This window comes from Pogona vitticeps, chromosome 4 (genome assembly GCF_051106095.1).
Source record: "Pogona vitticeps strain Pit_001003342236 chromosome 4, PviZW2.1, whole genome shotgun sequence".
NCBI classification, from domain to species: domain Eukaryota; kingdom Metazoa; phylum Chordata; class Lepidosauria; order Squamata; family Agamidae; genus Pogona; species Pogona vitticeps.
Window position 1 is genome coordinate 133,599,974 of NC_135786.1, and position 17,724 is coordinate 133,617,697.

At 37.4% G+C, this 17,724-nt stretch overlaps 1 protein-coding gene across 6 annotated transcripts in view; it reads left to right on the forward strand.

Moving 5' to 3' along the window:
* The first annotated feature begins 9 nt into the window (after positions 1-9).
* Positions 10-17,724, forward strand: part of CFAP61 (cilia and flagella associated protein 61) — a 164,873-nt gene continuing 147,158 nt past the window's right edge. For 5 of the 6 annotated variants that reach the window (XR_013544719.1, XR_013544720.1, XM_020790572.3 and 2 more), the window contains exons 1-6: positions 11-138; positions 7,164-7,358; positions 7,580-7,730; positions 9,962-10,038; positions 11,039-11,106; positions 12,240-12,366. Coding sequence is in view for 4 of the 6 variants with exons in the window: in XM_020790572.3 (XP_020646231.3) it covers positions 7,204-7,358; positions 7,580-7,730; positions 9,962-10,038; positions 11,039-11,106; positions 12,240-12,366 (578 nt within the window). In the remaining 2 variants the exon portion in view is untranslated. Of the gene's footprint in view, positions 139-7,163; positions 7,359-7,579; positions 7,731-9,961; positions 10,039-11,038; positions 11,107-12,239; positions 12,367-17,724 lie in introns of all 6 variants that reach the window. The other variant, XM_078392555.1, reaches the window with a different exon arrangement.

Sequence of the window (17,724 nt, forward strand, 5' to 3'; positions counted from 1 at the left end):
GCGCGGCTCAGAAGGCGAGCTTCTTCGTTGCCTCAGCAACAGCCAAGCGCTGCGGTCCCCAGGAAGTGGGGCTCAGAAGCGGGTGCGAGTAGTGGGCGAAGTCTCCCGTGCCCGATGCTGAAGGGCGACGCCGGGAAGGTGAGTGCTGCAAGACCCCACTGCCTCTTTCGGGATCCTAAACGGAATTTTTTTTTACTCCCGGTTGATAAGAGTCCTACCCTAGACCGCACGGTAGGACTTCAGAGGGGATTTCTGGGAATCTCACTTTTCTGCTCTGGCCCTCTGTAAAGAAAGCACCGTCCAAGTGGAGGACGTGTATATACATGAGCCTGCTTGTATGATTTGTCGTGTTTCCTTCGAAAAGTATTAAGACATGTGATATGCCTCTAGTTACTTTTCATGACAGAGGATGAGATGGTTGGACAATGTCATCGAAGCTATCAGAATGAATTTGACCCAACTCCGGGAGGCAGTGGAAGACAGGAGGGCCTGGCGTGCTCTGGTCCATGGGGTCACGAAGAGTCGGACACGACTAAACGACGACTTTTCATGAAGACAGGGTGACCATTGCTCCATCACCAAAAAGGAGGACAGACCCAAGAAGGTGTAGATGAAGAACAAGGATCGCCAGAAAGGATGTCCGTTTTTTTTAACAAAAAACGGACACTTGCATTATATTTGCATATGCTAGTTTAATATTTGCCAATATCATCATTATTAAATATTGTCACTATAATTTAATTGGAAATACAACATAACTCATCATGTGGCACAAGGACTGGGACTAGGTGCTTGCCTTGGGTCTCATTATTGGGAGAAAGGGGAAGTGCAAATCAACTGGCCTGAACACACAGATATGATGGTGGATTTGTCCACAAAAGCTTGTATTACAAAATATAAAAGTTCGTCTTTAAGGTGCCACCACATTTTTGTCTTTTTTAACTTTTTATTTCCATTTTGCTTTTACCTATTAATGTTGCTTGTTTTCTTAATTATAAAGAGATGAAGGGCATGTGATGAGTCAAGTACCAGGTGATCCAACACACAGTGGCAGACAGCTGGCTTGCAGAACGCTGGGTATGGTGGGAGGGTGTGTTTTAATTTGTTGTAAACTGCCTAGAGTAGTGGCTTGCCACTACTCTATATGGGTAGTACAGTATATAAATGTAATTAATTATACAAACAAATGTATTGTCCTAGGGGAGTGGTCTCACATACAAGAAGAGAATGTCATGCCAAGTCCTTTCTGCTATTCTTGAGCAGTTATATCTCTGTGTGTTGTTGGCTTCTTTTCTTGCAATAAACCCTATGTGCTTAACCTATGGTCCACGGACCCCTGGGGGGCTGTGATATCATCACAGGAGGTTCTTGAAGGATTGAAGAAATGTTATGATCTTTTGTTGTTAAAATAGAAGGAAAGAAAAGGAAAAAGAAACAGAACAAAATCTTTATTTCCCTTGTTTATGTAAAACTTGGCTTTCCTAACCTGCTGCCTCATTACAAACAAACAAAAGTAAACATTGGTTATGAAAATAATTGTTTGAAAGCAAATAATTGTTTGATGTTTCTGCACACTGTGAAAACATGCAAGTGAGTGATGCTGAGTGGCTGAGATACACCACATGACATTTCTTGCTACTGCGCAGCCAAGCTGCAGGAAGAGAGAGTTGGAGTCAGTGTCAGAGTGAGTGTTCAGAAAGACTTCATGATTGTTTTTCTTCATCGATTTCTCCTAATAAAACCTTTTGGTCATTTTTGGGTAAAGTGACTTTTCAGTATTATTGCAGTGAATTTCGTAACAATACATTTTGGCTGAGCCTCCGAATGGATCACTGGCTGAATCTGAAACATAAAAAAAATTGATGATGTTGATGAGGGTGCATCTCTCCAAAGCAAAATGAAGCTTCTTCCAGTTAACAAGTGTCACCATTATAGCAAGAATATCTGTTGATTGACTTCAGTTGTACAGGTCCTGAAGACAAGCAACTACCATGGTGTGTGTTGTTACGAGATATTGCCCAAGAAACTGTCAAAATTGTGAAGACATCTCTATAGTAAACAATAAAGAAAAGGCCACAAAGAGCATCAATTTTTTTTTTCAAAAGTAAGGAGCATGAACTTCAGGAAAGTAAGAAAATGGTAAAAAAGACTGCATCTGGTTGTAACAATGAAAATGCAATGGGAGCTTCATTTGAAATTTCTCAACTAATAGCAAAAATCAGAAAACCACACACAGTAGCTGAAAAAATTATATTATCTTCTGCAAAAACCATGGTTTCTGCATTGATTAAGAACAAAGGTGCCAAGGGCCTTTCCTAAATATCTTTGTCAAATGACACAGTTAAGAAGCCAAGTGATGGTTTGTCAACCAATATCAATTAGATTAGACATCCTTCAGTCTCGAGAGACGATGGTAACGTGCTCTGTATGGACGACTTGGAACAGCGCCTAGTGTGGCTGAGAAGGCCAATTTGAGAGTAACAATCCCTTCCATACTGAAGACAAATACAATCTGTACCCCATGTAGCTCCCTGATTTTGCTGCTTTTTCAATATCAAGCCAATATCAAGGAACAATTATTTGAAAGAATTCTCATGTCCCCCTACTTTGCACTGCAATAGGACGAAAGCATAGACCTGACTGTGCTATGTTAGATATGAGTACAAGAGAAATTTTTTCAAAGACATACTGTTCATCTCACTGTTGGTACAAACTACAGCTGAAGAAATCTATAACAGCTTAAATGAGTTTAAAAGACCTCATGACATGGATTGGTTGAAATGCTTTGGAATTAGCACAGACAGGGAATTAGAAGTGTCTGGAAAGCATACTGGACTTGTAGCACAGATTAAGGAAATCATACCGCCTGTGACTTTGTACCACTCCTGCATACATAGAGAAGCTCTAGTTGCTATGAAGGTACCAGAAAAACTAAAGTACATATTAAATGAATCAGTCGAAATTGTCAATTTTATAACAAGCAAATCACTGAATTCAAGACTTTTTGAACAGCTTTGCAAAGCTATGGACAGTGAACACCACCAACTTTTGCTATACAGTGGTACCTCGATTTACGAACCTAATCCACATTGGAACGGTGTCCGTATTTTGAAAAGTTCATAAGTCGAGGCAAAATTTCCCAAAGGAATGCACTGAAAACCATTTAATCTGTTCCGGCTGTTTTTCATTCCTATGTTGAGGCACTGTTCGCAAATAGAGGCATTAGTTCCCAAAGGATAGGGAACTAATGCATAGGAATGCATAGTCCCATAGGAACTAATGCAAAGCCGGTTAATCCGTACTCTACCACTAGGGGGAGAATTTTTAAAATTGTTTTCTTCCTTTGACCCAAGATGAAGTTAGGTGTTTTTTTTTTAAAAAAGGGCAGGAAAGTTTTTTTTCGTTCGTAAGTCGAGGCTCCGTTCGCAAGTCGAAGCAACATTTTGCGAATGGAGCCGTTCGTAACTTGAAATGTTCGTAAGTGGAGATGTTCGTAAGTCGAGGTACCACTGTACTTTGAAGTTCATTGGGTATCACAAGGTAAAGTTTTGCCTCATTTTTGGGAGCCGAGACAAGATCAGATTATTCCTTATAGAGAAGCAATTTCACATCAACAATCTTTTGACAGATAAATTAGCATATCTGTCAGATATTTATTCACATATTTATATATGCTCAACTTAAATCTTCAAGAAAAAAAAGGCTATTGCTTTTCAAGCTGAAGACAAGATTGAAGCAATGATCAAAAAGCTGGAATTGTGGCATGATCTCCTATCAAACCAAAACTATGAGACATTTCTAAACCTCACAAATTTTCTTGGTTCCACCGCTGAAGAGTTGTCTGAGCAGGACACGTAATCGCACAGCATTTGGAAGATTTGCAGCATAGTTTGTAAATATTTTCCTGTTCCTGATGCAAGCAAAAATTGGATTAGAAATCCATTTTTTAGTTAATGTGTGTGAACTGCCCACAGCAGCAGAGGAAGACAAGCGCATAGAAATATCCACAGAGGGTGCTCTGAAACTGCAGCTTAAGGAACAGTCCCTTCCAGATTTTCAGGCTCACCTACACGCAGATTTTTCAGAACTATGGAAGAGGGCTATGAAAATATTGATGCCTTTTGTAACAACATACTTGTTCAAAAATCAGTCTCTGCTCTTGTTTATCTTAAAAATAAGTATAGAAACCATTTGAAAAACAGAGTCAGAACTCAGAATACAAGTTTCAGGTATTAAGATCTACAAGATATATAACAAGCCACTTAAAAGGGACGTGGTGGCGCTGCGGGCTAAACCGCAGAAGCCTGTGCTGCAGGGTCAGAAGACCAAGCAGTTGTAAGATCGAATCCACACGACGGAGTGAGCGCCCGTCACTTGTCCCAGCTCCCGCCAAGCCAGCGGTTCGAAAGCATGCAAATGCAAGTAGATCAATAGGGACCACTTCGGTGGGAAGGTAACAGCGTTCTGTGTCTAGGTCGCACTGGCCATGTGACCACGGAAGATTGTCTTCGGACAAACGCTGGCTCTATGGCTTGGAAACGGGGATGAACACCGCCCCCTAGAGTCGAACACGACTGGACAAAAATTGTCAAGGGGAACCTTTACTTTTACCTAACAAGCTGCCTAGAGTGGTCTTATAGGACAGACGGGTGGGGTATAAATCAAATAAATAAATAAATAAATAAATAAATAAATAAATAAATAAATAAATAAATAAATAAATAAATAAATAAAACAAGACTTGTAAGTGAAATTCAGCACCAGCTTTCCCATTAATTATAATTATAAAAACATAATATGTTCCCTTTCCCCCTACTTATCTTGTGTTTAATGAGGTACAATTTTGTATAGATTATATTCATGTCATTTTCTAATTTTCATTTTCATGTGACATTTTGTATAGATATGTCATATTAATGGTTTTATGTCCTTGTAATTTCAATTTTTCCAGCAAGAATTAAAGACAAAAAACAAGCCTTCTGTTAATGGTCCCCAGTTTTAGCCATGCCAATGTTGAATTATTATGCTTTCCATCAGTATTTCTCAGGTGTTGTCGATGTAGTGGTTTCTTTTTCCAACTGTTTAATTTATTTTCAAATTGTTGTTTCTTATATTGAGCCCTTGTTTCTCTTGTTTTCAAAATACAGTGGTGCCTCGCTTAGCGATGTTAACTGGTGCAGCAAAAATCACCGCTAACCGAAAACATCGCTAAGCGATTTTTAAAAGCCCATAGGAATGCATTGAAACCCCTTCAGTGCGTTCCTATGGGCAAAAAACTCACCTTTAAGCGAAAATCCTCCATACGGCGGTCATTTTCACTGCCAGGTATGCGAGGAATCCGTCCCAAAACACAGCAGGTGGCCATTTTTTTCCCGGAGGCCATTTTGGAACCGCCGATCAGCTGTAGGAAAAACATCACTATGCGAGAATTAGGAAGCAAAACAGTTTACCGATCATCGCAAAGCGATTTTTCCTATTTAAAACATCGCAATGTAATCGCTTTTTCGATCACTAATTCTTCGTCGCTAAGCGGTTTCGTTGTTAAACGGGGCGCTCGTTAAACGAGGCACCACTGTACTCTCCATTTTCACCTCTTTAAGTAATGTTTCTCTACTTGTACTTATACCTATACCTCTACTTCCTGCTGTATTTGCAGTAATTCATGGCCTCCAATTTTTTTATTTCTATTTTTTTATTTCAAGGGTAAAGGGGAATAACTTGGGATAACAGAGAATATATCATGCTGTGCACTATCAGATATTATCTGTACTTAAACATAAAATTACATAAAAGACTTTTGTGTCTGTTAGTTGCCTATATAATTTCAACTAGAGTTATTTGACTATTTTGTATTAAAATTTTCACATTTGACTTTCAAGTTATAGAATGGATCGAGTTATATATTAGGGTCCCATTTTTCAGATGCGTCTTGGATTGAATTGTCTCTAAAAGCTTCTCTTAATATGTCCATCTCTACCACTTACATAATATTTTCCACTACTTCTTCACGATTTGGTATTTCAGTTTTCTTCCATTTCCATGCATATAGTATTGTGGCTGCAGTTATTATATGTGTTACTAAATGGCTCTCTCACCTATCTGAACTTTCTGGTAACATTTAATAAGAATAATTCTGGTTTCAATAGAATATTACATAGTAGAATTTTCTGTAAGCAATCATGTTTTAGTATACAATAGTTTTTTGCTTCACTACATGGCCTCCAATTTTTCATGGTAAATATAACCTGCCCACACCACTCATTATGTTTGAGAAATGACAGAGAATATTTAGGTGCATTTCCTAATCAAAGACTCTCCTACACACAAAGATTCTTACATTTGTTATTCATAATAGCCTGGCCTCAACTTTTTTGTTTGTTTGTTTTTATAAAACTGCAGCTCTCATGATGGTTCACAAAATGTTACTCTTGTTTGTATTGAGGATCTACTTTCAGGAAGAAAGGAGCAGACCGTAGAAATTCACTAACACCTAATCCATTGAGCAATTTAAGCTATAAATTAAGCATCTTCTGATTCTAACCAGTAAGTTTCAAGCTTTTACCTGCAGGGAGTCATAACTGTGCTTCTTTAAAAGTTAATGTGATTTAGATGAGTCATGCTTGTTTCCAAGTACAGTGGTGCCTCACTTGATGAGGTTAATTCGTTCCATTCAAATTGCTGTTAAGCGAAATCTTGTCAAGCGAAATGAAAAAGCCCATTGAAATGCATTGAAAACCGGTTCAATGCGTTCCAATGGACGAAATACCTCAGCATCCAGTGAAGATCCTCCATAGGGTGGCCATTTTCCGGTGCCTGTAATGCGAGGAATCAGTCCTAAAGCACAGCAGGGAGCCATTTTGCACAGCGGGCGGCCATTTTGAAACCCGACGATCAGCTGATTTTGATCATCGTTAAGTAAAAAATCGGTTCCTGAAGCAGGGAACTGATCAGCGTTAAGCGAAAAAAGCCCATTCAGTCATCGTTTAGCAATCACAATAGCAATCGCAAAAAACTAATTGTCAAGCGATTTCCTCATCTAACGAAGTAATCGTCAAGCGAGGCACCACTGTAAACCTGATTAGGATCAAGCTGTAAGAATTATTGTGATTTTAAAATGTTTTAAATTTCTGCAATGGCTTTGACTATAACTCTTCTGTTTAAAGTTTAGGATTATTTTTTTCTGGATTTGCTCCAGTGTATACAATGTCTTCGCTATCGTCTACAGTAGCATCATCTGTACCATCTTCTATCATACTCAGCGCTAGAAGAACAGAATCCCATGATATCCCTAATATTGTTGGTCACATGAAGTATGATACTGAAAGACTGTTTGGGAGAATCAATGTTATTTATCTTTTGTAAGTAACTAATTATGTTACACCTAAACATATTTCTTTTTTTTAATATCAAGAGCCTTTCCATGAATCATGTTAATAAATCATATATCTATTTTAGATGTTTTTCCTTGCTGGTGTTCTGAAAATCAAATTTATTCACCGGTGGTTACGGGGTTGAGACTTGAGATCTGACTTTTTCTTTTACTTGTGTTATTTACAAAAGCTAAACATTTGTTTTACAGAGAAAAAGCAAATCTTGCAATAACTATAATTAATCAAAGTAATGTACCTGTTGCCCATGCTGCATTTGTGGACTATCCAAACTGGGATATTGTTGATCAGGCACATTGGGAAATGTACATAGAACAAAGCTACATTCAGACCAAGTGTACAGTAAGTAGGTGTAATTTCTCCTTAGAAAATGTAATTATGAGGGATTTCAGTATTGTATGTCTTCATTCATTTCAGGACATATACATAAAGCTAATTTAAGATGTATTTTATAGCTATGAATGGCCCTCTTTCATTCTTTAATGTTGCCTTGTACAAGAAGATTATGGAGCAATTTGCTTTCCAATAGGCATTTTGTTCCTGTTGCATTAACTTCTTGCCACTGCCCTCTTGAATGATGTTAGTTTTGATGGATAGGACGGTGCCTGTGCTCAGTAATCTGATTTGAAGGCAGGTGGAAGGAAATTTTCTTTGTCTTAGACCAAAATCTGCAAAGTATAGGATTAAGAATATAGTTCTCATTAAATTCATCTAATAGAAACAAGCTATCTATGAAACAGCTTGTCAGTATTAAAAATTCTGAAGTCTCTTTGAGAATACTTAAGAAAATTTGGGTTGAAAATTTGGTCAGAGCTTTTTTCATGCATTGGGCTGCATTGTAGATTTAGCAATGTTCTGGAAGAACAACTAATGGAAGCAAAACCTACAATAAGAAGGTTAGTGTGTGAGTTGTGTAATTCTTTTTCAAATGTCTTCTGAAGTTACTTTTGAAACAGTTAGTGGAGTGTATTTAGCACAATGTCTTGCACAAGAGGAATCCAAATGGCATTAGATTTTGTACTGCAAATATAGATCAACAACCAACAACTTTCAGAAGAAAATCTGTGCTTTGTAGATTACAGTAAAGCTTTTAACTGCATGGATCATGATATGCTATGGATTATTATGCCACCACGGTAGTTGTGCCATATATTTTGCATAAGCACAATAATTAGGATTCTGCAAGCAAAAGGAAAATAGAGGGGTGCCCCAAACAAAAAAGTATAACTATGAAAATAGACTGCAAACCAGCACCAAACTTGGACAGATGCAGCAGAAAGTCTGCTCTTACTCTGTACCAAATTTGGGGACAATATCCCACATTCATAAACTAGAGGTTTTTTTTGAAGAATTGAATTATTTTAAAAAGTCACAACATTTAATTGACCCGATGTATAACCTATCTCTGGACAAGAGCCTGCTGTCAGGGTAGAATATGGGAAATATATGTCAGTCACCAAGACTGATGCCAAGGAGTGTGGTAATTCTAGGACCATTGCTTTAATTTCCAATGCAAACAAGGTAGTGTTCAATGTGTTGCAACAAAGGCTTTTACCTTATATAAAATGAAAAATGCCTGACAGGATATTTTGGAGATCATTCATTCAGAGTCGCTACAAGTTGGAAACAACTTGACAGCACATAACAGTGGTAGAATGATACATTTGGTCAGAAACTAGATGTTTAGGTTGCCTCCAGCATGTAGAAACGGAGGGGAAGAGATACATAACCTGTCCTTTAAAATATCTTCCTTAGTCTTCTTTCCTCTATATTGTTTGGAATTATGGTCTTGGAAATGTGCTTTGGACAAATAAATTGCTAAGGAGGGGTCTAGATCAAAAGTAGCAGTTAAGGGAAAGATTAAGTTTTCACCTCCTTCTCTCTCTCTCTAATTTAATTTTTTTAATATTTTAAATAAAATACAACAAACAATAAATAACAAAAATATAAATGAGAAATAAAATCATAACTCAAATGTGCAGTGTAACCTACTACCTTTGGGTTTATCTATTTATTTATATCTTCATTAATACATTTTGTCTTAATTTATATTAAAAATGATTCTTGTGTTGGGGTATAATATTTATGTTTGATAAATAAATGTTCTTTAAAAAATTCCAGTTACCTGCTTTTTCTCTGTTTAAAATGCCTGCCATCACTTTACCAGACAATTCAGAACTGGAAATTTATTATCAAAAGTTAGTTCCACCATTAATCTTGCTCTTATCTGGTAACTCTTTGTGACTGTGAGCTGTCCTGAGTGCTGAAAAGTAAGCCCTTGCATGCTTTCTCAGGAGCTTATATATATATATATATTTTTTTTTTTTGAGACTCTTGTAGAAATTTAGTCTTTTGCTATTCATCTTTCATTCACTTCCAGTAGTATTGTGGTGTTTACCATGGTGTTTTACTGTAGAATGTGAGTAATTTTCTTTAGGGGATTAATTCCATGGAAATAAAACCACTTTGTTTCAAAGTTTTATGCATATTTGTACAATATTTAGTCCATGTTGTTGTATTACAGCTAAGTGAAATTGTGTTGTATTGAACATAGTTATGCTTTATCTTCACAGCCTTTAAATACACTGTTCATGCATCTGTTTGTGACAACTGATGAATATGCAACTGATTGTTGCCATGAAATTATGAAGTAAGTTAAAACATAAGGACACATATAGGGAAGTGTCTAGAGATCATATTTAGCATAGGATTTGGTATTTTAAATTTAAAAACCAACATTTGTTTAGCAGTTCAGCCTTGCAAATACATGCATTAAAGCAGAGGTTATCAACCCCCCCGGTCCGCAGCCCGGTGCCAGTCCATGGGCTTGCTGGAAGTGGGCCACTGATATCGATCTCAGCCCCCCACATGCATGTGCAGTGGCCGTGTCACGCTTGCGTGGGGGGGATGTCGTACCCGTAGTGGGTGTGTCACGCTCGCAGGGGGCGTGTTGCGCTTGCAGCAGGTGTGTCACATGCGTGCATTCTCTAAATGAAGAAAGTCAGTCTTGGGAAATAGTGTCATGTCAGCTTTGGAAGTATTTAATAGTATAACTAGAAGTGCTTGTCGTAAAAATGCTCTTCTCCATAATGTGGTACACCTTTTATAAATCAAGTAAATTGTGTTTGGCATTATGTTAACTCTTGCAACCCTGCACACTTCTAGATTTAACAGGGTTAATCACATACTTGATAATACTGCTTTATATTCAGCTAGTCAGGTGAACATGACCAAGAACCAGAATAGGAGTCATTTAATATCTGTTCTGCTTTCTACAGCTCATCCCATACTTTAAGAAAACAGTAGGTCTGGCAGAAATGATTAAATGTGTAATATGTATGTCAAGTCACCTCAGCAAGATACCCCATTTGTTTTCTGTAAGACCTCATGGCACCATTTGACCCCTTTATCTGATTTAAAAAAAAACTCTATTCAATCTCATAATTCTATTATATTTGTAGCCTTTCTTTTTTCAAAACATAAAGTGTAGTATAGCATAAACAGAGCATGTTTTCCTGTTTTCTCATATCATGTTGTGTATGTTACTTTGACATGGAAGAGTCAACTCTGATAAATAAGACAGGGTATAGACTTTAGTATTTTGGAAACTAAAATGGAAAACTGTACTTATATCTAATTTCCTCCTCCAGGACTGTCTTTAAAACTGTACCAGAGCTGCATTTTATACTTCTTTTTGTACCAACTCAAGAGGAATTAAGTAAGCATTTAAATTTTTTTCTGGTTTGGGGTGTGTGCTGGTACTAATGTTCCTCTGTAGTAGTTGTGCCTTAGGGGGTACTCTCATATTGCAGGATTCTTTGAGGAAAAGTATCCATGGAATACTTCAATTTTCACAGATTTAGCTGTAGTGAGTTGTGAGGTAAGAGGGTTCCCTTGCTTTTTTTTTAAACATACTCGTCAGGAGCCTCCATGGTGGCAATTATGCCTTTAAACAAGACATACCCCTCCCCCAGATTTTGTTTTGGATACCCCTTCCAGAGGTTTTACAGAACTAGAGGTGGACTTTCAGCTTCTTTTGATTTGTTTCTTGAGGCTAGTGCAACCCTTCAATGCTGCTAGCAAGTGAAACTTGGTTGTTGACCTCCAGAGCAGGCCTACTATTGCTCTAGGATGTGTGCAAGAGATCCTCATTAAGTCCCTAATGATCAGTTTCTCTACGAAAATGGATCAATGGCCAGAAATCTGACATCAGAAACCACAGTACACAGAAACCTGTCTCCAACCATTTCAGTCTACCAGGTCACTCTATGGAAGATTTAAAAGTCACTGTTTTAGAACAGAATCACAGATATTTATCCTAACATCAGGCTGATAATACCAAACTTTATTAATCTAAATATAAAACTTGAGGAAAATAAAAGGATTAAAATACTGTTATAATGAGGACATGAGGAAAAATATTTAGTTAAACAACAGTAACAGATAGAGTATATAATAGAAACTGAAACCTGTTGGTGTGTTATTTAAAACAAGAATCATTGTTTAGCCTCTTCAAATGATATACGTTAGTATAGCAATTAAATTGTTGACTTAGTTTTTTAGCATGGGTTAGAGTGAAAAACTATTATTGTTAGTTGTTTATTATGTGGTTTTTTATTTCATCTAACAATGAATAAAACTGAAGGTATAGTAGTAGTAGAGTACTGTGAATCATTGGTTTATGCCCTTTAAATTTCTCTAATATATGGTATCCTTTATCAGAATGTTCAGCTAACAGTAGGATTTGTGTTAGAAATCAAATTCAGTGTTTATTGAAACCTGTTTGGTACCTGCTGAAGATATTCAATGCAAAATGTAAGGTTATTTTCTGTATACTTTTTCTGTCTTTAGGTACAGACTTATCAGCTGCTTTTGTACCAATGAAGAGTGTACCAGGTTCGATTCTAAATATAGACTATATGCTATATGTGTCACATAGGCACCAATATTGTCCCCAGCTACATGTCCGTTATGCCAGGTAAGTTTTCTGTATCTTCCGTGATTTTTGTAAATGTTAAACAGTTTCCCTTTTCTGCCTTATTAGCAGCCTTCACTATTTCTAGTTCAGCAATTCCTACCTTTTTTCTATCCATGTTTTCTTTCTTTCCAAGGTGCAGTTGCTATTGTTTCATTTTGTCAAGAATGCTAATTAGCTGGCTAGTTATTTAAAGGCAAATGTTTCCTGATGTTCAGTCACTGTCAGATACAACTAACTGTGATTTTATATAGAAATAGATGAGTAAAGAAACTGCAAGTATTTCAGAGTTACCAATTCTCATGCAGCGTTTAAAAGGTCCTCCCCATCCACAGTTCCTCTGGTTTCCCACTACACTTGGAAAAGAAAAAACAACTTAATTTAAATGGTCAGTTTTTCCTCAAAGTCTCCAAGGGGAGCAATTTGCATTTTAAAAAGCATTCCTCCTAAAATTGGTTTTAAATTTAAAATCTTTTTTCCCCAAAACCGAAAGTGACCCACTGGTCATTTCTGGTTTTGAAAACAATAGATGAGTGCTGGGGCAATGAAAATGCAATGGACCAGCTCCTGATCCGAAACCTGAAACTGTAACCCTCTCCAGTCAAACAACAGGAACATTGATAGTCTCTGAGGAAATAATCACATATCTGGGGGGTTTAATCACTTTAAATTTCAAGTTCAGGCACACAAACCTGAATGCTCCAGTGGGAGAGAAATCTTTCTACATAGAACAGTAGGTGTAAAGGAAAAAAATCTCCCTGAATGTATGTTTTTATATATATGGAGAACAGTTAATCATATAATTTGAACTGACTCAGTCCAAATAGCAGTATACTGCCTCTGTAGCAACTAAATCTCTGTTAACTGAAGGGACAATTTTTCTTTCATTTCTCAATTCCAAACATTTCATTTTGGAAACAAAAAAGTCTTTATTGGATGTTTTCATAATAGGGAGCCTGTTTTGAAGGCTATAACCTTTGCACATTTCTGTGGCTTTTAAAATAGTTAATTTGTTGATAGATTCATCTCAGAACATTTCACTGTGTGGTGGAAATATGTAAATGGCATCCTTCACCCATTCAGAGCAGCAGGGCAAATCAGCATTCTACAAGGCAATTCGAAAAATGGGGGCAGCCACAAGGAGAAATTGTAGCTTTGAAACTGGATCAAGTTTGGCACAGATGTAGCAGACAGTTCACTCTTGCTCTCTGCCATATTTGGGATAGCTTGGGCAAATGGTTTTCGAGTTATGAATTTTTAAAAGTAAAACTGCCCCCCATGCAGAAGAAAGTGACTCAAAATGTCCCCAGATTTAATATAGCTCATACAGATCGAAAAGACCAATCTTGCTTATCTTTAAAGAGAATACAGTAATTAATTCCACTCACTTTTTTTTCACTTTGGAAAGAATCCAGAATGTGGGGGTTGAAATACTGATCCTCAAAAAAGATTTTTCAAAAGGGCAAAACAATTATTTTGTTAAAACTGAGTATGCCTGGGACAGGCGTATCAATAAGAGCATTCCAAACTAGATATGTTGTTGCAGCTTTGTTGCCCAGGAAGGGAGATATTTGTAGGGCAATTAAAGGTCACAGAATCAGTCAAAATACAGGGTTTTTTTCAGAGTCTTTTTAAAAAGGCTTTCTTTAAAGCAGGCTTGTCCAACCTGCGGCCCAAGGGCCGGATGCGGCCCAGGTTGGCTCATAATGCGGCCCAGTGCAATTTTTTATTTTTAAAGAAATTCCAAAGTTTCAAGTTACACTGTCGGTGCTTGCGGCCGGAATGAGGCTGGGGCACGTTACAACGGTGGGGGGGGGAAGAGAGGAAAGGAAGGAAGAAACAGGAGGGGAGGGGAGAGGGGAGCTGCATGACTGCATTGCGCCATCCCCGTCAATAGGTGGACCCCGTCCCGCCCCATAAAGCCACCGGAGTTGAAGCTGGCAGCCTCTGCTGTCTGAGATTGCAGCTGCCGGTAAGCGCGCTTGGAGCAGGGCTGCGGAGGACGGCTAGGGCTGCCCTCCCAAGTGGCCCAAACTGAATTTATGTGCAGCCCAAACCAAATTTTCATCTTCTAATGTGGCCCAGGGAAGGTGAAAGGTTGGACACCCCTGCTTTAAAGAATTGAGTGACAATCCTCCAAAAAGGGACATTTTGCCATGTATCTCTAGGGAATTAGCATACAGTTTTAAGGCACATTCAAACTATTTCTGCATTACAAAAGATAGAATAGTTGTGTTTGTCCCAGCTCTGAGTGTTTTCAGTAAACATTGTTTCAGGATTCCAGAGACCATGCTTTTGACACAAGTCTTCAAATAAATCAGCTCCAGGTATGGAGCAATCTAAATTTTTAACCCTGTCAGTCAGGACCCAATTAGCTGATTTTCAGGTAGAGAATTTTTTAACCATTCACATTTGTCAAAAAATAGCCCTAACAATTGCTTTGTATTTGAGTGAGAAGTAGTTCACAGATGAAACAATAAGCCAGTTTATAGGTTTTTCCTTGCTTGGTGTCACTTTGTGAATAGAGCAAGCACAAGAGGGTAGGTATTCTGTGGTAGACCATCTTGACCACTCCCATCAGTGTTTTCAACATTCAGGCTGCCCTTGGCTATGTAAAGTTCAGCATATTTTTTCCTGCTGGAAAAACAGGCGTGATAGTGTGCAGAAATATCAGGCCATTTCCTGGAGTTTTGAATTGTGGATACAGAAGCATAATATCCCGTATTAATAAACTAGAATTTTTTGAAGAATTGAATAGTATTCAAGGCTGGCTAAATTATTATGACACATGAGATAGAAAATCTCACAAGCACCTCTCTGCTCTCCTGAAAGTAAAAAATATAATAATGTATAATTATAATTATAATAACAGCAACATGTTGAATAAAACAGATGAAAATACAATAACAGCACATTGGATAATAAACAGTTTTCTGGCCTTTGATAACCCTTTGAATCTGCTTGTCTTAGGCAGCTACACCATCCTGTTTAAGGGGAGAGCAGACTCTGATTTTTGAATTACATTGCTTTTCGTCATTGTCGTTTAGTCGTGTCCGACTCTTCATGACCCCATGGACCAGAGCACGCCAGGCCCTCCCATCTTCCACTGCTTCCCGTAGTTGTGTCAATTTCATGTTGGTAGCTTCAATGACACTGTCCAGCCATCTCATCCTCGGTCGTCCCCTTCTCCTCTTGCCATCACACTTTCCTAACATCAAGGTCTTTTCCAGGGAGTCTTCTCTTCTCATGAGATGGCCAAAGTACTGGAGCCTCAGCTTCAGGATCTGTCCTTCCAACATTGCTTTCAGATACTGACAAACTGGAAACAGTTTGGAAGTAAAATGATTACATGACCACTAGAGGTCACCATAAGCCTTATAACAATGTTATCTTGGAGCAGCAAAAAGAGAAAAGACACAGGAAAGCAAAATGACCTTTGTCGTCAGGTGTTCCAATAGCCATAGATTTTTTTTTTTTAAAAAGAAAGACAAACATTTTCTCTCCCCACATGCCACACAAACTATGTCAGAATTACACAGGTACTGTATATTGCTTGTTTACAGGTTTGTTTCTACAATGGATCAAGACAAATAAATCTGACTGTATGTTTAGGACTGGCTAGTTTGATACCAACCTAGTTTTCAGGTTACTTCAATTTATACCAAATAAATTTTATTTTGGAGCATTCTGTCCTGGGCTTAGGCACTCTGAATTGAGAGACAGCCCGTTGTGAAATCAAGAGAAACCATTTTGTAAGGCTTATCATTCCTGACATGTGGACAATCCAAATGTCATCATTCTGACCATCCAGCACCATAATGGTGCAAAATTTATGTAAACAATGGCTGAAAGTCTATTGCTTAGCCCAACAAGTCACACTAGAATAGGCCCATTGAATCAGTGGGGATTTGCATATTAGTTGTGAGAGGAATTATTTATTGTGTGTTCAAACATATGCAATAATAACAGCACTTTAAAAATAATTAAAATAATAGTTATTGATAGATAAAGCAGATTATATTTAGTGTAAGAGCATAGCCATTCAATCATACACTTTTTCAGAAAAGTACCAAACTTACACTATCAGTGGTTCTTCTTTTCAGAAACTGAAAACTATTATTTGAGATATGTGCACAGGCACAACTAATAGAATCAATGTCAATAAAGTGATTTATATAAGAAACAGGATATAACTTGAGTTTCATATGGTCATTAAAAGTACAGTACCATGATAGCTTTGAACAGTCATATGATGGGATTTTTTAAAACAAAGTTTAATGTGTATATGCACAAACATTTTATATAATATATGTTGCTTGTACGTATTCCTGTACATATTGACAGAAATGAAACAGAAATGTGGGCATATGTTGAAAAAAGCTGATATTAATTTTTAATTTGGGACCTCTATGGCCTGCACAATATAGTTCCAGCAAATATATTGAAGCCTTCTTCCTCACATAAGAATTTGTGGTGCTTTCTACACTCTTTTATTGTCACAGAACAGCAGTTCATAATGAGCTGGAAAAGCTTCAAGGACTGTTTTAGAATCCTTGACTGCAACACTGATATCACCAGTTATCTTGGATGGAAAGAATCCTCTGTCTGTGGTGCAATCAGAGCAGATAAATCTTTCCTGAAATAACAAGTATCTACTCTCACCACTAATATGTAATTGCACTATACAATAATTAACGTAGGCTGCAGTCAGAATTGACCATGTCAGCAGGAGTGTAAAAAAACAAACCTCAACTTCCCCATAGCATATACATTTTGTTATATATTCAAAAAGTCCCTGCTTTTCCTGGTCAGAGAAGTAACACCAGTAAATAGTTTCTGTTATATTAGTTCCAACTTCGTCATTTGATAGCATCTATGAGCTATTTGTTTCAAGTAATTAAGACATTTTAAAGATGATTTGATAAACACTTAAGATGTGGATGAAAATTTTTGAATAGCCTGTTAATTTAGAAATCCATCCATCATAGTGTTATGGGTGAAGCTTGCGTTATGGGTGATGTACTTGTGTTTATATCTAGTCCAAGAAAATATTTGATCCAACCTACCTGTTCAAAATCTGTAGCACTGTCCTAGATTGGTTATCTGCTGAAATTCTGCATTCTTTTATGTTGATTACAACATCCAGTATATAGATAGTTATATGTATAAACAATTATATGTAAGCAGGCCGCATTCTCAGACCTTCATTTATCATAGCAAATGTACAATATTTCTGACTTCTAGCAATGTTGCTACTTACAGGAATAGCGAAGTCCGAGCTTCTTTCTATGATAGCTTTCAATATTAACATGATAGCTTGTAGAGTAGCTAATATGAATTTTTCTGCAGGAAGGAAAATTG